We start from the raw sequence: 23,318 nt of genomic DNA, 5'->3' as shown, positions 1-23,318 counted from the left end.
AATGCATACCACAAGGGCGATGAGCATCTGTTTCAAACAGGAAGCCTGTTAGCACAGACAAAACCAGTTTAATCTTTACAAAACATCAACCAGCAGCTTTCATCCAGCTCTGTGCTGGATGAAGGACTTCAGAGAAAGTCTACTGTGGATTTCCAGCACTGTAATCTGTAGCTTTACGTCTTGCGGGTTCAGAGTGGCTGTACCTTGCATGATATTTCTATAAGTACGTGCTGGGGAGGGGGACCATCTGACCTCAATACATGTCATTATCATACCACAGTTTTCTGTCAACAGAGCCTGTCATATCACCGTGTGTGTGCTCCACCAACTCAGTCGCACAGCAAATGGTGACTGTTGCATCGTGCAGCAGATTCACCGACTTGTTATCACAACGTCATGATGGAACAGATGAAGAAAGGAGCGCCACCAGCAGAAACCCCCAACTTCAACAAAAGAAGCTCAACAGAGGAAGACATCGTGGTAGAAGCTTCTCTGTGGTTTCTGGGAAGTGTAGTCCAAAAACTACAGACAATATAACCAAAAACTCATGGAATATCACTTTAAAGGATCAGTGGGTAGGATTTAGTGGCATTTAACAGTGTGATACCTGTCCACTCACCTCTCATGTAAAGAGCCCACGGTGGCCTTCAGGTAACATGTAGGGCCCCCTCTGAAGCCACTGTTGGTTTGTCCCGTTTGGGCTATTGTAGACACACGGCTGTGCAGCATGGCGTGCTCCATGGAAGAGGATCTGCTCCCTGTGTAGATATGAAGGATTCATTACAAGCTAACGAAAACTGTTTCAGGTGATAATACACAAATGGAAACATACTTATAAATAATAATAAATAGAAATAGATCCCCCTATACCCTACATAGTGGTCCTTTAAATTCTGATTGGTAACGTGCACTCAGTCACCAGTTTATTAGGTACACGTAGCTAAAAGTAATGCGGTCGAACACAACAGTCCTACAGGGCTAACGCTCAGCATGCTAATGTGCTCACACTGACCATGCTGATGGTGCGTTTACAATGTTCACCATCTAAGCTCGTTTGTTTGCATGCTAATGTTCCCCTGAGTAACACTAAACCAAGCGCCAACCACCAGAGTTGAAAAATGAAGCCAACGCAGAAGTGCCAGAAACTGCAGTTCCTCTAGTGGCCACTTGAGGCTGGCTCCAAAAGCGAGTCCGTCCCCACAGACACCAATGTCTGAAATCATTTTGTCAGTCGAATCAAATTCTGCCGTTTCATACGAATCTTCAACAATTCGTTTTTTCTCATAAAAAGTTTTAAGGTTTAAACGGAGCTCAGCGGGACATTCAGTGTGACAGTAGCATTCATATAATATATATACATATAATATAATAAACAAGCTAACTGAGCGAATGACAGATTGGAAATGTGCAACAACATTTTTTGCTGACACTAGCTATCAAACAAAAACCAGCAACTGTGTAACACTGTAAGCAATAAAAATGTTTACAGCCTACAATAGTTTTGGTCTCTGTAGCTAATTTCCCCCTTCATGACAACTGTATAGGGGATGAAATTTTATATAACTTGCTCATTTACATTTTGTTAAGGCTTAAGGTTACGCACAATTAAAGGCGGGCCACTTTGAGTGACAGGCTGTCTGCTGAGAGTCTCCTCGGCTTCTCAGTCAGATCCACCCCTCGCTCCTCCAAAGTGCCAGCCTATTACCCAAATATGATCACTCCTGGCTCCATAAAACCAAGATGGTGATGGCCGTAATGCCAAACTTGAGGCTTCACAACGGGATTCCATAAACCAGTGAGTGATGTCATAGTAGCTACGTCTCCACAGTCTATGCACTAGACACCAGCATCGCTGAGGCTGATGGAAAAGTCATTAGTTTTTCAGGTACACTATTTAGTCATACACGAATGTATTGAACAAATCAAAATATTGGCCAGATGATAAAAAAAACACCTCCACACATATTCCATGCCGCATATGTTTGATGAAGATAATGTTTCAATCCTCTTTTGACCTGTTCACTACTGCTCATTTGACTGGAGCTACTGTATATATATTTATCTCTTAATTATTTATTATTGTAGCATTGATGGTTCTTGCATTATTTGACTGTTTTAGTTTGTTTCCCTTTTAGACTTTTTCTGAATTGTACGTAGACAGTTTGCATATATGATTGCACTGGTCACTAACCTCATTGTTGCTTCTCTGATTGTGTCTACATTCTCTACAGACTGTCCTTTCACTACATTGTGTATGAGAGCTGCAAACCTTATTTTGTTGCACTTGTACAATGACAATAAGGCTATCTATTCTACTTGGATCTTCGTCAGGTCAAAAACATATGAAAAATACAAATCAAAATATATAAAAAAGCATGACATGATCAAAACGCTGTCTTTTTTAAACTAAGGTGTGCAGTCTTTAACAACATATCCTCTGGACATCATGTGTAATTGTTGTTTTTCATTTGTTGAGACACTTCACTAAAACCAAAATGTCATGGAGGTGCTAGAGGAAAAGTCAGAGGAGGCTTCATCCTCCGAGGACCGTAAATGTCTGTATAAAATTTAATGACGGTTCATCCAATACTTGCTGAGATATATCAGTCTGGATCAAGCCTGTACTCCATGTAAACATTACAAAACACTTCTGTACTTCCATGTGTAGAGCTACAGTGTATTAAATCAGTAACAATTATCTCATTATGTTTGTTTCATAAATGTTCCAAAGATATTTGTTATGCAGGCATCAAGGCAAACACCAAGGTAACATTGGCCCAAATAAATTACTTTCAGAAAACATCTACCTACAAGTTTCTGGCCAGCAACCAAGAAAACATATTTAGAGCAAATTGCTTGTCAAGAAGATAAATGCAGCGGCAGAGTATGAGAGTACTGTTTCCACGCTTATTTTTCGGTAACTTTTCTTGTGGCGTTCTCACACGCGCGCGCACACACGCACAGAGAGGGTGCCAATTATAGTAACTGTGTGATGAGGTTTCTCATACTGAGCCCCATGCTACCTTTGCCTCTAATCCTTTGTTATTAATTATATCTTCAACAAGCCTACACAGTTCTTGTGGTGTCAGCACTGAGTATCCATGGCAACAGCCGGTTGGTCCCGGCTCTCAGGGATGCACACACACACACTGTGCTGCCTGACAAAACCGTGCCTCGCTGCAAAGATGCTCCACTGACAAGATGAATAACTCAACTGTGGAAAAATATAATAAAAATAAAATAAATCCTGCCCCCCCTGAGCATTGAGCTAAAGCCTCACAAGCTTCTCCTCCTCGCAGTCACTAGGCAGGAGACAATATTCACTGCCATTACCATAGTGACCAAAGCGGTAAAAATGCCTGTTGCTATGTTCAAACATAGATAAAGAAAGCAAGACAAACACTAAAAATCTGTCCCTACTGTATTCCAAGAAGGCAGTGGAAGACGTTTATTCAAATACTGACAAATTTAAGGTACTTACACTTCAGTAGGTATTTCCAGTTATCATTTTAAACTTTTAATCCACCACATTTCAGAGGGAAATATTGTACTTTTGACACCACTACATTCAAATATAATTACTTTAAAAAAATCAAAGGACCCCAGACAGACACTGATTTTTGTGAGAGGTCACAAGCCATAAATTTGGGAACCACTTGTTCAATTTTTAACATCACTGAAATCTATTTTAAAGCTCACCATATGTTTTTTAAAGGAAAATCTACTAAATGCAGCATGAATGCAGTGCAGTAAAAAGTGTAATATTTCCTTCTGATATGTAGTGGAGTAAAAGTATAAAATTCAAATACTCAAGTAAAGTACACCCGTCACATTTAAGAGGGAAATAGTGATGTCACTTTTGATATCACTACATTTCCGACAGCTACAGATACTTTAAACCTATCAAGGGACCCCAAGTAGACACAGCTTTTTTTGTAAGAGGTCACAAGCTATCAAGTTTAGGAAACCAACTCCAACTTTTTTTTTTTTTTTAACATGATTTAAGGTGGATTTTTGGGGGGGTTAGGCTTTAATTTAGGGATGAACTATATCTGGTGGACAGATTACCGGCTGATAATGAGAAATTTATAGTATTATTTATTATTCCAACAATAACATTATAGCTGATAGAGACGATAATGCGAAGCAAAATTGCTGTCATTGACTTAACTGGCACAGCATCCACACCAGTAAACACAGAGAAAAAGAAGAAGAAGAAGAAGAAGAAGAAGAAGAGCAAGCATTGCACAATAGCTAGAGAGCCAAACATGTTGTCGCCAGTGTGGATGTTTTTCACAACTTTAGAGGAAGACAGCTCGATTCTGCGGGGGGTCTGATCCTTTTCTGTTTCTGCTATTACACTGGTTAAATGCAGCGCAGATGGACAATGCCTGGAGACGCTGCCTTCCAGAGGAACGGTCAGTTTAACGTTTGCCCAGTTAGCTCAAGAAAACACAGCAGCAGCAGCAGCAGCAGCTAACATTCAACACAGAGCTGTTTAACAATCCCAACAAATCACAACGACACCAAAACGGCTCGACTCACTCGTGAAACCTGTTTATAACAGTTAGCCCCGTCAGTGTGTGCTGCGGACTGCGGGGTGTGCTATTGTCTCATGATAGACAGAGAGGCAGAGAGAGCAGATCAAGGAACAGCTGAGGGAATCAATACACTGTGTGCAGCTCTACAATAACAGCAGAGTTTACTCATTTTGAATGCTAAAAAAAAAAAGAAAATCAAAATTTGGCAGGCCAGTGTTGATATTATGACAGGTCTTCACATATAAAATCAATGTATGAGAATCACAAAGCCTTTATGTTTGTATTGAGGGATGATCTTACTTCAATTACCTGTGTATAATACAATGACATGTCTGATTTGACAGATTATGTCAAAGCATCTAATTTGAAATCTTTGGCAAAACACATTTAAAGAGTCAGAACTGTTTTTTGTTTTTGTTGTGTTAACAATAGTGGTGTCAGATTTGGTTAGGTCAGAGGTCATCCATTTATGCTACCTACAGGTTATGAACTTCTTTTTAAAATATGACAAATGTGAAATTATCTGTAATTATCAGTTATTGGCATCACCTGTAAAAAAAATCATATCGTGCATTTCTACTTGAACTTATCATTATGAAATTAATGTCGGTCGTACACTGTAATTGCTATAGAATAATGACACCATCCGCGTTTAGACTGTTTCCCTCTAAATCGTGCTATCACAATGACATCAGGTATGATCTGATGAAGGATTGATTTACAGCACAAAGTAACCATGTGTCAACCATGGCACATCTAAAACAGGAAGAGGATGTGCTTTTCTTTCCCTGTTATCACGAGTTACCAAAGCACATCAATGTAAGTTCTCTGCAGTTACTATCCCGTTACTGAAGTAACTGTGGAAACTGTGGTAGCTGCTCGGCTCAGAGGAAAACATAAAGTGAGCTGGGTGACATCAGCGTCAGCAATAATACCGCTTAAAAACACCATAAAGCTATAGAAGTTTTAGGTTTGTTTTTTTTTAGTTTCCTTGGGTAATGACAAGTTGGAAAGTATTGTCTGTTTCTACTTTAAATATTAGAGTATTTTAAAAGGGCATCACACGTGTTTAGTGTAAAATCTACTAAATGTTGCAGTAATGTAGATAGGTAAAACAGTTAGGGTTGCAACAGTATGAGATTTTCACGGTATGATAACTGTCTCAGAAAAAATCTCGGTTTCAGGGTATCAAGGTATTACCAAATTTATATTATTATCAGTCAGGATGACCTTTTAAGGAATGAAAACAGAGGGGTTATTTCTGGTTGAACAAATATTTTATTACTATAACTGAAACTGTAAGCCATTTTGTCAATGGAAAGTCTCCCATTTGAAAATAACTAAAATAAATAGGAGATTCTCCATCTAGTTGCTTTATTTTTTCCAATATTATAGATAAGCAAATGTACATGGTATAATAACTGTCAACTTTTATATCATGGTATACCCTAAAACCGGTATATCGCTGCAACCCTACAAACAATGTTAAAATTAGCTTCCCCTCAGCTAGCTAGCATACAACACTAAATGCTAAACGTTACACACTGTAATAATAATAATAATAATGCAATTATATGGTGTTAACATTGTCATTTTCTGCACTGAGTGCTTTTACTTTTAGTGTTTTAAGTACATTTTGCCAATAAAACTTTCCATATTTACATAAAAGGGAACTTATGGAGAAGAAATGTAGCTAATTGTGTGAAATAAAACTAGCCTTTCCTTGCTACAGAGTAACCAGCTCGAGACGTGATAAGTTGCCTCCAATGATGTCACTTGAGTCTGCGGCGGCTGGGACTGAAGACGACAAGTTTGAAAATGAAACAAACATGGACGTGTCAAGATAAATGAGCTTACCTGACCTCTGTAGCCCGCTCCTCATCTCTGCCATAGACCGTTAGGTTATATGGGGTAGAAGCTAACCGCTACATTAGCTGCTACTAGCATAACACACCTGAATCGTAGAGCCAACCATGGAGCCAACTGTCAACGGTCGAGTTGCATTGTGGGTAATGTATGCGGCCGGGGTTAAAAAGGAATGTCTACTGCATGGTCCCTTTTTAAACACTGTGTGAATCCAACAGTGTCAGAGTGCTGAAGTAAAATGTTCAGTGCAGACTTACATGTAATGAAATATTGCTGTAACCTTATATAATTTAAAGCTATTTTAGTCCGAGAAGGATAAACCTCAGATATTATTAATACATCTGGAACTGCAGGATAGCTCATTAACTTCCAGTTAGGCCTAATGTTAGTTCAGTGAAGGCAAAGTGATTTGCATTTTATTCTTGCTGTGCTTTGCACTGGTATTTTGGCAGGCCTGGAAAAATGAGCCGAGTGGGAGCTCGGTTATTAAAAGGGAGCAAATATATCTCAAAGATCTGTAGCCTACAGTTTGTACATTATATGTGTTAATGTACCTATATGTATTTCAGGTATTTTCTCTCGTTAGATTGTTTTACATTTGATTTTGATTTAACTTTTAAGTCTAAAATGATCTTCTTTGGTGATGTTTGCTTCCTTTGTTTCATTCTTGTAGAGACTATATTTAGATAATGTACACACACAAAGTGCTTGTTCCTCCTCTCTGTAAACTAAAACCCCGCTCCATTTAACCAGGAGCTCCCTCTTGTGGCCTCTTCCATCACATACATGTAAGATGAGAGTCAGCCTCCATCAGCTGGACACACACACTGAGGAACACTGAGGTGTAATGACAGGACAGATCTGCCTGGAGATAAGCTGCTGAAGTTTGACCTCAGCTGGTTCACTGTCACGAGGAAGTGAGTCATTGTCAAACAGGAGCCTGCAGGACAAACAAGCGGTGTTTAAAGCATCCAGGTGGACAGTTACAGCTAAACAGCTCCATCTACTGCTGAGATGTGCAAAGACCAGTGGTGGGAACAACACTCAGATTATTTTTTTAATTGAAAAATGTGTAAAACATTCAAGTTCTCCCTAATTAAAAAACATAATCACACATAATCATTAAAAAGTGTCATGTATCCCATGTATCACAAGTACAAGTGCTTGTAATACAAAAATGCCTCCTGAGACATTAGAATTAGAAATATTTAATTGATCCCTGAGGGGAAATTATGATTCGTTACAGTTGCTCCCTTGTAGAGAATACAGAATTATAAAAAGTAAGAATAATAGTATGCAATAGAAGTATGTACATATAAAATAAGAAATGAAATAGAAATGAAAATATGCATTAAAATAAAAATAAAAAGTGCATTATGCTGCAGTGTTTAACAGTAGTACTTGCGATACTAAAAATATTGAAAAATAAAATATATATCATCACAGTGCTGTGTCTGTAAGTGTGAAAATGTAACTACTATATATAAATTAATGGAATAAAATAAGAATAGAATAAGAGTTAACATAAGAAATATGTACAGTTATGTGCACTGTATGTTGAATCAAGTTGTAATACTGATGTATCAATACACATGTATCATTTTAATGTAGTGGCTGGTAGAAATGAAGCTAAGTTTATATACTTTATATACAGGCTGGTAGTCTAGTTGAGGGTTTCCTCTAATCATTGCATGAGATACACTATTTTTTGGAACTAAATGTGAGTAAGTGCAGGATGGATAAATATATAATCAAGGTTAGTCAGATAAATATTTATGTTTTTGAAGAATTACCATTAATTTGACTGAGGATAAAAAATCCCATCCATGAGTTCTTGGGGAATTGTGATGAATTTATAATTTTGTTGAGCATAATTCTTGTGAAAAGGATGACAATTCGTATCTTTCGTGTTCTGCTTAATGTTACACCACAAAGATGTGCTGTTTAGTTAGCTGTGTTTATGTGTTTTATTGTGTATGAGTGTGTACGACTGTATGTGCATGGACCACAGGAAGAATAGCCAATGCTCAAGCTGGTGCTAATGGGGATTCAGTGAAAGAAAGAAAACATAAAAAAGGAGCCCCAACTAAACAAAGCTACTTTTTTAAGAGGTTTAATTTTTTGACATGACTTAAGAGCTCATTGTGTTTTGTTTCCCCATGTAATATCTGGTAAACATCACATGAATGTAGTGGAGTTTAAAAAGTACAGTATTTCCTCTAAAATGTAGTGGAGCATTCAAGAATCTATTCGACATCCGTATGCATTAGGCATCATTTATTACATTCATTCATTTCCGTAACTGCTTATCCTCTTGAGGCTGGAGCCTATCCCAGCTGACATTGGGCGAGAGGCAGGGTACACCCTGGACAGGTCACCAGACTATCACAGGGATGACACATAGAGACAGACAACCATTCACACCTAGGGGCAATTTAGAGTCACCAATTAACATGCATGTCTTTGGACTGTGGGAGGAAGCCGGAGTACCCGGAGAAAACCCACGCTGACACGGGGAGAACATGTAAACTCCGCACAGATGGGCTCCCTCCTGGGATTCGTTTTGGAGTTGCTGTTTGTGTCTGGAGCTTAGTATACCTTGTTGTGTTAGATGTTGTTGTGAGTGTATGAATATGTTCGAAAAGTTTAATAAAAAGATTTCAAAATAAAACATAGTGGAGCAGAAGCCTAAAGTAGCATAAAATGAACATTAGTACTGGAGTAAATGTACTCAATAACTTTACACCACGGACAAAGAACAGCCACTGGGGTTCCTCCACATTCATTTATTCTCCTCCCTTTGCACTGGATACACTCAGCACCACAGCTGACAAGGTTAAAGGCACAAGACAGATAGAAAACAGTGGAGTATAAAAATGAAATGGTGGCAAACATCATGTTATTATTTAAGTATAACCAGTGAAAAACATCACATGATCTGACACTGAGTAAAGACAGCAGACGAACATTTACAAACAAGTGTAACTGTAAAACTCCTCTGTGATGTTGAGTATTGATTATACAATACATCAAATGCAATCTGCAAACATGTACAGTATATGTAGTCAGTCCTTTGTAATAACAGCATGGAAAAGTGTAGTTACAGTGTGCACTGATATCCAGATACAGTGTAAAAGCATAAACAGACAGAACATGAAAATATAAAGTGTAAGTTTTGCATAGGTTGTGCGTGTCAACAGTAACAAAGACAGACAGCATCAGTGTTCCCTGTAAGCCCCGACATTCTGCTTTAATAAATGTCCCTTTAAAACCCAAAGCTGATATAAATATGTCCAGTTAAATGTGCAAAATCAAAACCAGACACCAAAAACTTGATTTGTTTTTTGTTTTTTAACCGTCCTATGAATGAGCCAATGCAGAGAAAACAAAGACTACAGCAGATACATTCTCCTGTCCTGGTTAAAATGAGTATACCAAGGACCAACAACCAAAGATAAATAAAATAAACATGTGTTCATTGTAAAAAAGTGTAAAGTAAATGGTATAAACTCAAATGTAAGTGAGAAATAAACTCTCAAAGTTAAACAGGTACACAGACAGTGTGGTTAAAAGGCACCGTTAGTTAATTAATCTGGTGTTTCTCTTCACAAACGTGAAACATTGTATGGCACCTAGTGTAGCTCTTGCTTTGATTATACATTCCCCCGCTCATCAGTAACACCCTGTCCTTAAGAAAATGGTAGAAAATATTTTATAAAACCCCAAAAAGTAGACTACTCAGCACATTTTCAGACTCAATTACAAATTTGTTACCTAAATCATCCAAAAGTTGCTGTTATTTTTTCAATGTTTCTTGAATGCAGCATTTTATTTTAGAGCAAATAATTTCCTATGCAGATGACAGTGTAGTGTATGTGTAATATTCTACGGGTTATTCCTTTTGTGCGGGCTGCTCGATGAGTTTCCCCTTGTGGTACTTCTGTCCGATCCCGTAGGGGACGTGTGCGGATATGGTGCCCAGCTCCTTGGCCCCCTCGATGTGGAACATCTGGTCATCAAAGTAGATGTGAGGTTTGATTTTCTGCAGCAGGGGCCCTTTCGGAGCCCCGGCCAGGAAGAGAGCCTCGTCGATCTCCAGGCCCCAGCTGCGGAGAGTCTTCAGGACGCGAGCGCCGGAGCTGGCGGCGCTGCGGGCCGTCACCAGGTAGGTTCGGATGGGGCAGTTCAGGCGCTCGTTCTTGCTGTAGAATTTTCTCTGGAGCTTCCCCAGAGCCTCCAGGAAACACTTTAAGGGACCCTGGAAAAAAGAGCCAAAGAAGAGACTTAATTAAAAATGTTCTAAAATAAGGAGCGTAGCTACAGATACATAGAGAGAAGAGAAACTAAATGCACACACACACGCACGGGCACAAAATGAAAAAAATAGTGCCTGATTTAAAACTTGATTAGAGCCAGCAGAGCAGGTTCCAACACCCTGCAGACATTCCCCAGAGCCTTGTTTCACCCCATACAGGTGTATGTTTCCTGTTACGGTAACAGATATGGTGAACCCTTGTGTTCAGTTTTTTGCTTTTTACGTCTACACATAAAAGATATTTTTTGTTTTGGCTTCTTGTCCACACACAAACAGAGTTTTAAGTTAGCAAAACAGTTTTAAAATGCCTTCAAAAATGCAGAATTTTTTAAAGCTCTGGTTACTGTGTATCTGTGTGGAAAGTAAAATGGAGTCTCCTCAACTCGTGCATGTCCACTCTTGCTTTGTGTCATGAACATGCACCACAAACAACAATAACAAGGTCGACTGGTTTGTTTACATTTTGTTAGCACTGCTTGGTCTAATAACTACTTGACACTTAAACCTATAACTGCTGCACCACTTTAAAGATGAATGGAGGCGTCTGCTGCGCCCAGTGTTATTGCTCCACCTCTTTGTCCACAGTTTAAAGTCCGCCAGAAACAATGGTTTTGGAAGAGGCCCAGTGGAACCAACAGATGGTGGGAGAATTTAAGGAGTGAGTGTCCTTATATCGAAGGGGAATTAACGATGATGAGATTTCCAGTAGCTGTTTTGCAAAAGGTAACGTTAGCTTGTAGACTTTACAAAACTTTGCAACGAGGGGAGACAGCTTACGCCATCAAGTTTTTGGAGTTGTTTTTGCATTCTAGTATGTACGGAGATATTTTGTGAAACAAAGGTCATGCGGACAGAATTTTGCCAACTAATGAAGCTCAGCCAAAGTTCAATCAGGAAGACTTTCTTCATGCTCATTCATTCACAATTCTCTGCATCCCGCTCCCGCTGCTTCTTCTAAACAGCTGACTATGGGTGTTCACTCTTCTACTTATCCAATCAAACTTTGCCTCCATCTCTCTCAGCCAATCAGGATGCCACTGCAAAATTTAAATTTAAATCTGCTCTCTCTCTTCTGCTGCTGTCAGCCATCATTTTAGGCAGAACTGTCGCGCCCTCCTCCAGCCCGTTCACCTCCAGCCATCGTATCCAGAGTCCAGGACGAGCTCAACAAAGGCTCCTTCATCTACTCATCCAGATCATCGGCACTTCACCATCTTCCTCTCATCTCATCTTCACCACCTCTACCACCGCCAGCGTCTAGTCCCTGGGGGGGTTCCCTGTTTGACTATGGATTCATCACCCTCCTTAAATCACACCATCTCTACGGGGTCTAATTGCAAAAGACTTTCCACATTTTTCATTCTAATGTGCACATCTTAACACATGTTTTTTTTACTATAAAAATCAAGTCTCTCCTGATTGAAATATATAATTTCTTAGTTTTGTATTGTTATCCCTTATTAAGGATTATGATGTTGTACACATGCACAACTTTCTTTCTTCTTTTTTTTTTCTTAAAAGCACATATATGAAGCAATACTCCCTGAGACCTGTAAACAGACTTTCAGGTGTGAAAGTCTTGGATTTCTCCTTTAAACTATGACTTCAGATTTTTAAAAAAATAAAAAATCCTTTGCATTGGATCTGCAGCCATGTGATTTCATTAATGGACGAATGAATGTAGATGAATATATTTTTGTGAAGACACAGCATCGTCTGGATTTAAAGTCTGCACACAGTGATGTTAAGTACACACAAACAGCCATCTGTTACCTGAGCGAGAGGTTTGTTCTCAAACTGCTTCTCGTGCTCAAAGAAAGAGTCCAGGCCGTGTTTCTTCACGATGATCTCCGACTCGTCTGAGAAGAGGACGGCGTCGCCATCGAACGCCACTCTCAGCTGAGTGTCGCTCAACTCAGTCTCTTTTTGCGGCGTAAACATCGTGGCTGCAGCAATACCTGGAGGAGGGGAGGGCTGGTTAAAATCGTGCATCCATTGCTGTGTTCTAAGCAGTCTAACATTTGATACCTCACAGCTGCAGGCATCTTCAACTTCCTGTTTTATTAACAATGTTTTAACTGCCGCTGCATGTCAGCTTTGATTGTTGATACTTGAAGACATTCAAATGTTACATCTATAGAGTTCAGACAATGTGGTCTCATAGTAACCATCAAATCTTGTTTCCTATCCTAAAGACAAACACCACTTTGTTTGAGAATAAGGCAGTGGTTCTCAACCCTTTTGTGTCAACCCCTGATACACATTAGGTTACAGACCCCCATTAGATCCCCCAGACCCCATAAGATCTCGGCTAAGGGACCTCCATCTGAAAAGATTGTGGTTGCTACATATGATTAACACCAGAATTCCATAGCTGACAACTAGAGCTGCAATGAGTATTTGATTAATCGATTGACAGAACATTTATTAACAACTCTCTTGATAAACGTGTAATCATTTCAGCATTTTTTTAAGTATAAAAGCCCAAAATTCGCTGATTTCATACTTATTAAACGTGAGAATTTGACTCTTGTCTTTGTCTTACATGATAATAAAGTGAATGACTTTGGATTTTTGTACTTTAAGTCAGATAAAACAAACAATTTGAAGATGTCACCTTAATAAACAGGGCATGTTTCACTATTTCTGACATGTTACTAACAAAATGATTCATTGATTAATCAAGAAAATAAAGAGCAGATGAAGCGATAATGGAAATAAGCCTTTGTTGCAGCCATATCATGTCATAACAGGGTTCCAACACATTTTCATGGACAAAATTTCAAAACTTTTCCATGACTTTTCAAGGACCCATAATTTTCTTTTTTGCCCTACTTGCCTCTAATTGTAATTTCAGCTAACTGGCATACATAGAACATACATAGAAACGTACATGATGGTAAACAAAAATCACACATCGACACATATTTGAGTGACGCTATGTTGACAGCTTCAGAAAATACATTTGCTGTTTTGTTACATCACATGGAAGGTTATCCTTGGAAGATAACGATAACAATTTCATTACACAACAAAATTCCATGACTTATCCAAAACTTTGAATGATTTCCAGGCCTGGAAAATGTGCCTTTAATCAATAGTACAGTCAAGTGTGAAAGGGGGAGAGAGAGAGGGAATGACATGCAGCAAATGGCCGCAGGCTGGAGTCGAACCTGGGCCGCTGCGGCAACAGCCTTGTGTATGGGGCGCCTGCTCTATATGCAAAGCCACCGGTGCCCTGAAATTTCATGTCTTTTCCAGGTTTTCCATGATCGTGGGAACCCTGCTTAATTAACTGGGGAGAAGCCCATTAAGGAAGTAAAACTTGTGATCTGGATAGTCACTGTTATGACTCTTACTCACACTGGGCTAACCTTTATAGTGAATTAAATATCAAAAACTAACTATTGTCCATGTTTCCGGGACCCCTGGGACTCCTTCAAGGACCCCTGGTTGAGCACAGCTGGGGTAAGTTATGGTTAAAAAACTTAAGTCTGCACATTACTGATGCACTATCTATCGATGTATCTGGTTGCTCATAAGCCGAGGACAAGTGGGAAATTAAAACTTAATAGATCTTTTTAATGTGCAAATAGAATGTGACATCCTGTGCCTCCTGTGATGACAGGTTGTCACAAAAAATCCCATCACAATTTCTCAGAGCCAAAAGTGACGTCTTCAAATACCTTCCTTTGATCAAAGACAACCAACAGTCAAAGACCCAAAGATATTTCATTTACAGTGATATAAAATATGATATACAACATGTATATGTGATACACAACAGATAAAGCAGCAAATCCTCACATTTCAGAAGGTAGAACCTGCAAATGTTTAGCAATTCTGCTTCATAATCGACTTTAAATCCATTCTCAAAATTTTCTGCCTCACAACTCATCACTTCCGCACTACATCTGAACGTCAGTGTTTCAAATCTGTTTGTGTGTATTTGAACGACAGGGAGCCATAAATCACAGGCTGTCTCCAACCAGCACCTTCTTGCTGCACAGCGTGGGGTCGAGGTTTCCCTCAACAGTGTGAATGAGTCACACACAAAGTCAACATGCAAGTGTGTAAATATCAGTACAAATATGTGTCCGGGCTGCTGACTCATGGGTTGTGAGTGATAGAAACGAGGGTTATAATCCAACAGCAGCATCACTTACCTTCCTCTATGGCTTCAGTGACTTTCTCTGCATCCTTGGAGAGGTAAAGGTTTGTCAGGTAGGCCTTGAGGTAGCCGGTAGGACTTTTCCCTCCGGTCATACAGAATCTCTCTATGGTCAGATCTGAAAATATAAAAGCAAGTTGGAGTTCTAATTACACTTTAAAAGCTCTTCTTTGTTTCTAGTGTGTAATTACTTGACTGAGTGCTGTTCTTGATTACTCCTGTTGCTGCAGCCGGCGAGCCGCCATCGTGCTAAACAATCAACAATGTTTGCTTTAGGATGCAGCGTACCATAGTGATTAATGCTGTTTATGAGGCGCACTCCAACTTGGGCATGGTTGTTAGTCATTAAGACGATGTCAAACAGCTCCTCGCTGTCTGGGTAGAGCTGCCTCAGTCGAGCGTTGACATTCATCAGCGCCTGTGTGAGAGGACGGACAGCTTTACATCACAGGCCGGGGTGTTGCGTCAGAGCAGCCAACACCAGGTTACGACACACACGTTACAACATTTGGACCACAGCTTTCTTTCAGTTACAGTCTTTAGAAAGAGAATATCAATTTATTAAAACAACAATGAAACAAAGAAATGTGCTTTGTAAACCACAAACTCCTTCATCATAGGGCTGGGCTCTAGAGTGATGTAGCTTAGATTTTGGATATTTTAAGTGGTGTCTTTTCCTGGCTTTAAAGCCCAGTAAACATTGGTCTGGTAGGGACATAGTGGCCCTGGGAAAATGATCCTGGTTGGACGCCAAAAACTGCATCCCAGTTATGAGGCAGACCGCCAGATCATATTGTTGTTTCCATGTCCAATAATGGTCAGTTCAGATCGTCTCTTACAAACCAGGAAGTAGTCATCATATTATTGCTATAGAAAAGCAACTGCATGTATCTGTGTTTTTTTTTATCTACAAGACTTTTTGACAATTTATTTGTTTGGTTGTGATTAGACGGCAACACTGCAACATTCACTCCACACAACGCCCTTTTTTAAAAGTATGAATAGATGTTTATGCCATTTACGTATATCTGCATGTGAGTTACAGTCTTGTCTTATCATTTTAAGCCTGTAGTGTCTCTAAGAGCCAAAAGTCTTTATCCAAACTGTCTTTGATCACACATGGGAGAAGTAACCCTCAGGGCTGTTTGACATACAGTCAGATGACATAGTATAAAGACTGACAAAGTCCACAGAGAGAGACAAACATGAAGCCATGTAGATAAATGGATCAGGCACAGGACTTTCACCCAGGAGACTGGAGTCTTATGTGAACATTTATTCATTTTCAATAACCACTTATCCTGTTAGGGGTCATTGGGTGGCTGGAGCCTATCCCAGCTGACATTAGGCGAAAGGTGGTGTACACCGTGGACAGGTCACCAGACTATCACAGGGCTGACACATAGAGACAGACAACCATTCACACTCACATTCACACCTACAGACAATTTAGAGTCACCAGTTAACCTGCATGTGTTTGGACTGTGGGAGGAAGCCGGAGTTCGAATTATGAACCCTCTTGCTGTGAGGCGACAATGCTAACCACTGCACCACTGTGCCTCGTGTGAACAATACCAGTTTATTATTTTGTCGTGTTAAGATATTTAGATGTTGCTAGGATGCTCGGGAACGATGTCCAGCTTACAGCCAGGTGACATCCCGGACGTTGGCACAACTTTCATTTTGGACCTATTTTTGAACCTGAATAGGACATCATTCAACATCTCTATGAGTGTGTTTAAATTATGTAATAACCCATTTATTATCAGGTTTTTGTAGTATCCTGTATTTGTGTTTGACCTTGTAAACACCATATAACGTTTATGAGAAACCTTAATGTGCTAGCTTAAGTACTCCAAAAAACACCAGGATGCTTACGGGGAATATGAATAACCAGATTTCTCTGTGCTCATGTAAACACCATATCCCAGATATTATCATAAACAGGATAAGCCTCATAAACAGGTTAGTCAGGTTCATGTGACTGCACTCATAATGTTTGCTGGGAGTCTGTATTATAGTAAAGTGATGTAACTTTCTGAATTAATGTTGTTTTATGCTGTTTTAAATCACAATATTTTGAACCACAATATCAGTTTTGCAACGATCAAGATGACTAGAGCCAATTAATAGAATAACTAATACATATAATGCAGTCTTAAAAACCAAGGAATCACTTGCGATATGACGATATCCAAAATCTAAGACAATATCTAATCTCATAATACAGTATTAATTAAATATAAATATATTGCCCAACCCTTAACTTTAATACCATTTATTTTACTTGTGCATAATTTTACAAATGTATGCATTTATTGAATAATTTGATATTTTCTCAACCCCTCATATTGAAGTAACCACATTTCAAATGCAGCCAAAAACTAGTCATTCACAGGAATTAAATCAACAGAAAACTTCTCAATATGGGCTGAATTTATAGCATTTCTGCCATTTAGAAACTAACAGTAGAGAAAACAAGGAGCAATGGTGCAATGGAAATAACTGACATGCTCCAGTGAGTCACTGGTCACTTTATACTCAACATCCAGACAGGTTTACATTTGGAGAAAGCCAAGTGATGCCTCAAACCCACAGTGTCTGTTGCCAGCTGTGGCAGCAGGTCTGTGTCCTCTGTGACCGAGTGGTTGCTTTACAGCCGAGGAATACAAGATCACTTTACAGTAACGGGGTGCAATCACTCTTCTCTAGATGTTCCTCTATTCCACATTGCTGAACACATTCAGGAGTGGTCTGCAATTATCCCTCTGCACATCAATCAACCTTTAAGAGAGGTTGTATGGTAATGTTGGATTTTTCTCGCTAGAGACTGGTGATACTTCAGGACCTGTATGACTTCATTCCAAGAATGAGTGAAGCTGTTTTGAAGGCAAAGAGGGGCTTTAAAGGGACATTTCAGATATTCTGAACTGGGGTTGTATAGGGTACTTTTCCATATACATTGTATTACATACAGTATTTGTCAGACAGCCTGCCCCCAGTCTGGAGAAGCAGGCTGGAAGCTAAGTTATCTACTGCTGTGGAGGGGTCTGCAACAAAAATCATTTTAGCCAGCTAAAAAATATTTTCACAGCTTTCCCTTAATGTCAGACAGTGATTTCTAATGGGACAAAGAAGCAGTTATAATCACTCTCTTCAAAGCCAGACTCCATTGAGAAAAACAGTGGTTTAACATTGCTGAACACAGGAGCTGCTGGTAAATCACTGCCTCAATCAGTATTACTGTGTGACTTTGGTGTTAAAAAGGATTAGTTCGGGATTCACCAAAGTCACACAATAACACAAACAAACAACTGACAGAAGCAGCAGTAGACCAGCAGCTACCGTGTCCAGCGAGCCTAAATTGCTGTTTTTGTCAATGGAGTCTGGTGGCAGCGTTCAAGGAGCCAGATTTTGGTGTCAGTTGGAATTTGCATTTGCTTTCCTTGTTATTGGTCCCCAGACAGATCCTGGCTTTGTCTGTCAGCTGCTTCTCAGCCTCTGCTGGACAGAGCCATGATCTGTTTGGGGACCAATAACAAGAAAAACAAATGCACATATTGAGATAATAATGTCAGGAAGCATCACATAATGCATGTTTCTTAATCTGGTGGAAGGTTGATTTGCAGTGCCCGCCCCATTGACTCTAATAGAACTGATTCAAAGTCTGGCTCGTTAAACGCTGTCACTGTCGTCATGACCCGTCCTTCTTTGCAGTTTCCTTAACCAGAACAAGCTGTCTGATGGAAAAGTAAAAATACTTGAAAAAACTCTACTTCAACTGATATGGACTTTTGTACGTGGGACTTTTTTAGGTGGCTAAAATGGTTTTGTTGATGACCCCCGCCAGACCAGTACAATCGTTAGCTTCTGTGTCTGACTCCAGTCTGCTTCTTCAAATTGGGGGGGTGCTGACTGACATCTACTGTATCCACCTTACTCCTGAGGGCACTAATGTAGAAATGATTATGGGCACAACTTCCTGTGAGATAGCGGAAGTACCAGTAAGCTAGTTAGTCCCATAGACTGTTTGTGGTTAGTCCCAGTAGCTGCTCTTGGTGGCTAACCATCAACGCTGGTTCTTTTGGACAGTAATTTGCCTTTTAGCAAATACTGATTTTTTTTTTTTTTTTTTTTTTCTTACAAATATTTAGCATTTTCTAAAATGTCTTTGCGGAGCTCTGGTAGCTGTTGCACTGTCCGTGTCTGTAACAACTAACAACCAGTCTAAGCTAAATTTTTGTCTTCTGCAACTGTGTGTTGAACATGTGACCACAACAAAAAAGGATTGTTCCTGTTGCCAAAGGTACCATTGATAAGAGAAATAAAACCACAAGAGTTTCACCAGACATAGCGAAAAAGTATTAAATCAGAATTTGCAGAAGAGAATGACACCTAGACAGCAGTGAGTAGCCCTTTTTAACAGATTTTCCGTGAATGTTGGGCCATTTTGCCGGCAAGCTGCAAGCGTTTAGTCACACAGAGCCAGATTGGCGAGTTGACTTGCTCACGCCCCCCATTGCCCCGAAAAAGGCACATTCTATATAAGCAAAATTAGGCAGGCGGCATTTTGCTGCACTCCCCGATTTTGTTTTTATACTGCCAATGCTGAAAAAAGACTGATTGGGCTTTCCTGCAAATTTACACAATTCCTGTCTAAAAAGGGCTAGTGACAACAACCCCGCACACTCTTAAGAGTAGTGTTTGCGGTGGAAACACTAGGATCTAGGTACCACGTCTGAAGGGTTACTTTTGATTCCAAAGGTACCATACCGAAAGTGTTTGGTGGAAACGGGGCTTATGTAATACACTGATTATGCATTAAGTACCCCGTACAATCCCACTTCAAAAAATCCAAACTATCCCTTTAACTTTATCCCTTATTTTGTCCTGGCACTGTGCATATTAAGCAGCAGGAGAAAGTCTGAATTTTTTTAAAATGAGGAACTAATAAGTCAGTGAGGAACCACCTCCATCTCATCAAACAAGGAAACTGTACATACATAATAGTTTCATAGTTTCCTTGATATCAGAGGTTGATGAGATGACTTCCTGATATCTGACATTTAAGGAATGAATGAACAGAGAATTAAGTGATTTGAAAATAAGGAGAAAATTGTGTCTCTGATACATGCACTTAAATTAAGTTTTCTGATTGTGCTAAAATCCTTCCTACCTGCCTTTGGGCTACATGACGTATTGAGGTGTGGCCTGGTGTATCCAGGCCTTTGGTCTCAGCACAAACCTCTAAGATGTGGATGCAGGGTTTATAACTCTGTCCACTGTCAGAGACCACTGTGGTTTGTTGTAAATCAGGTTTTTCCTAGTGAGGAATGTATCAACAGCGTCCTTATACAAGAAGCAGAGGACATTGAACGCACCACGCCCTGCAAACAATGTGCAGACTTGTTGCGGGGATTGATTCTACCGGGACTGTGGCCTACCTTAACGAAGGGGAAGGCAGCTCCTGGCTTCAGAGGATCGTCTTCATGCTCCACCTGATAAGCCACGTATTTCTCTACCCCCTCGTCCTCATAGATCTTCCTCTCTGCCACCATGTTGAACAGGGTGCGAGAGGAGACGGCGATGGTGACAGCGTTACGGGGTTTGGGCTGTGAGGGGATGGGGGAAGATAAAAAGCAGTGTTGTTTGCAGTTGTAGAGTCACAAATTGTATGCAATGACATGTGTGAAGCTAACACACAAGTTATGGGTGATAAAGGTTGTCAGCAGAGTACTCACAGGTCTCGGTTTGTTGGATTTGAGGTTGTCAAAGAAAGCTTTGGCCGCAGCCCAGTCTTTCTCCTCCCCGCCGTCTTCGGTCGGAGCTGAGTCGTTTGGTTTGATTTCACTCATTGTTGTAAAAAGTTTCCTCTGTACTGAAACCTTGACTAAACCCGGCAGAATGGGAGGCAGCTGCAGTTTGTAAACTTTGCGGAAATGTATTTTCCTACAACGCTGGTGGGCGTGTCTTCAGGCTGTGACGTAGGCAGAGCTGGGCATCACTTGCACTCGGTTGGCTGGGACTGGACTTCGTTAGTTAGTTAGTTAGATAGATAGATAGATAGATAGATAGATAGATAGATAGATAGATAGATAGATAGATAGATAGACATAAAGTCAAAGGAGCATGGGCAGATTATGAAACAATAAGCCCCTGAGCACAGATATGCTAATGGACCCACCACCTCTGTTTAGTTATTTAGTGTCTCATTGCAGTTTCAGTGCATCTCTGTGTGGTCTTTTTGTGTCTCTTTGGGGTCGTTTTGAATCTTTACCTGGTCCATACATGTTCATTTGAGTGACATTTTGCAAATGACGGCCAGGAGGCAGCCTGACACTTTGGGCTCCTGGGCCTGTGCCCGGTAGTATCGTTCAGGGAATCCATCCCTGTGGTGGAAAGTAATTAAGCAGGCTACTGTTACTCAAGTGCAGCAGCCTATGTAAGTACAATTTCAAGGTACTTTTACTTTACTTGAGTATTTTCATTTTGTGCAACTTCATACTTCAACCCCACTACATTCCAGAGGAAAAATATTGTAGGCATACTTTTTACTCAACTACATATAGACATTGATTTATTTATTTTTTTTGGGGGGGGGGGGGGGTTACATGGGACACACACTCTTTAAAATTTAGAACATGTGTATTTTTCCCCACAGTAAAACATGAAGGTAGCAGAGAGCTTTTATTTTGACAAAATTAAAGATGCTTCCACCTTTGCATTGATGCAGTAAAGGCACAAATTGGTGCATAAATATTCACCAGAATGCAGGAAATGAAGTGTTTGATGCTTACATTTTCTGGGGGAGCCAACCAACCAACCTCCCTGGTTTCATATGAGTCCCCCACAATGTTGAAACAAAACCTATGCCTTTGCCACTACACTTTATCGGAAAGACACTTTGTCAGACATTTTCTTACACAATTATTTAAGTGTTCAAAAGTTTGAGCATCAAAACTTTGTTTTTCTGCCCCATGTATCATCTCACAACCCTTCAGATTTATTTTGTGGTGCTTTGGAAGTGACCCGGTCCCCAAATTGGGAACCACTGGACTAAAATTGCTAATATGAGCACCCTGAGCAGCTAACAGTTAAAAGGCTTCTTACATATTGATGCATCACTATTAACGTTCTAATAATGTCACATATCGGTCACAGCAGACATTTTATTGCAGAACAAGTAATTTCACTTTTGATACTTTAAGTACATTTTGCTGCTGAATACTTTTCTCACCACTACAGATATGTCATATGACATGAAATTAACATGGTGTTCTCAGTCTGTCTGTGAAACCAACATTGTTTACTTTGGGACTGTTACCACAACCTAATGCCAGAAAGTCTTTTACCTGAAATTAATTTCTAATTAATAATATCATATGCATTTTTGAACAATCACTCTGCATACAGACCTGCACTGCTGCTTTTTTATATGATATAAAGTGTGTGTAATGCTTGCATTTATCAGTAACTTATAAATATTGCTATTGGCATTGGAAACACTAAATTACCTCAAGAAAGCTTGCAAGATGTGGATAAAGAAGCCCTTTATAATAAACCATTCCGTATGCTGCTGTTCAGTGCTATTGATTTATTGTACATAAACATAAAATTATTTAAGATGTATGTCAAATGCTGTGTTTAATGTTTTTTGCTTTTAATTGTGTATAAATATATTTTACTTCTTTTTTTAAATATATAGAAATATTCTTATACTATCTTCATATTTTTAATGGTACAGCAACGATGTGTTATATCGCACTGTCTGTTAACCCCATGTGGGATGTGCCAAATGTTTGTTATGACAGGCAAGGTATATATTTTAATTGCTGTTGTATATCTTTTGTCTTTACTCATAATCTCATTGCAGTCATATACTATTTATATCATTATTTTATTTATCTGTAGCTATTTTTGTTGACTTTGGCTTCTGAAGATAATAATGATAATAATAACAATAGTAATAGACTCATCCTATCTTACATTCATGTTTTAAATATCGCATGTTTGACATTAATATCCTACATAGTACTCCTGTTACACAATCTCTCTACCTATCACACACACACACACACACACACACACACACACACACACACCGTCCACTAGCACATGAATGACCTCCCTCCTCCATCACACCCCCCCACAGTTGGTAGAGTCCGGGACGGAGCATCATGGCGATTGACGGTAAGTACTCGGTCTCAGGTGTCCTGCGGGACTCGCGTGAAACTTTACTCGGGACATAATGAGGACGCTTATTTAAAAAAAATCTCTTTACATATTCAGAAGTGTGTTATTTTTTACCCCGTTGTTGTGCTTTAATTCATGGCGTGAGTACCGCAGTGCTCCGGAGCTGGGACAGCTGATGCTGAAGTGCGGACACCCGCGCTGATGCAGGAATGTTGTGATCCCTTCATGGGAT

At 39.7% G+C, this 23,318-nt stretch overlaps 2 protein-coding genes across 2 annotated transcripts in view; both read right to left on the bottom strand.

Moving 5' to 3' along the window:
- si:dkey-174m14.3 (uncharacterized protein LOC563117 homolog) overlaps positions 1-6,518 on the bottom strand; it is a 57,753-nt gene extending 51,235 nt beyond the window's left edge. The window contains exons 1-2 of the mRNA XM_050058319.1: positions 6,399-6,518; positions 620-758 (exon numbers count right to left, since the gene is read on the bottom strand). The gene's annotated coding sequence lies outside the window, so the exon portion shown is untranslated. The remainder of the gene's footprint in view (positions 1-619; positions 759-6,398) is intronic.
- A 2,655-nt stretch (positions 6,519-9,173) lies between these two features.
- Positions 9,174-20,862, bottom strand: LOC126398906 (cytosolic 5'-nucleotidase 1A-like). The gene is made up of 6 exons (XM_050058547.1): positions 20,635-20,862; positions 20,338-20,505; positions 15,182-15,311; positions 14,889-15,011; positions 12,496-12,680; positions 9,174-10,665 (listed from the first exon to the last, which is right to left on the bottom strand). Exons 1-6 carry the CDS (start codon positions 20,746-20,748, stop codon positions 10,300-10,302), a joined length of 1,086 nt encoding a protein of 361 aa, XP_049914504.1. The 5' UTR covers positions 20,749-20,862; the 3' UTR covers positions 9,174-10,299.
- Between the last annotated feature and the right edge of the window lie 2,456 nt (positions 20,863-23,318).

The sequence above is a fragment of the Epinephelus moara genome, chromosome 12 (assembly GCF_006386435.1).
Source record: "Epinephelus moara isolate mb chromosome 12, YSFRI_EMoa_1.0, whole genome shotgun sequence".
NCBI classification, from domain to species: Eukaryota; Metazoa; Chordata; class Actinopteri; order Perciformes; family Serranidae; genus Epinephelus; species Epinephelus moara.
Note: the sequence above shows the minus strand (reverse complement) of the source record. Positions and strands in the feature narration are given on the sequence as shown.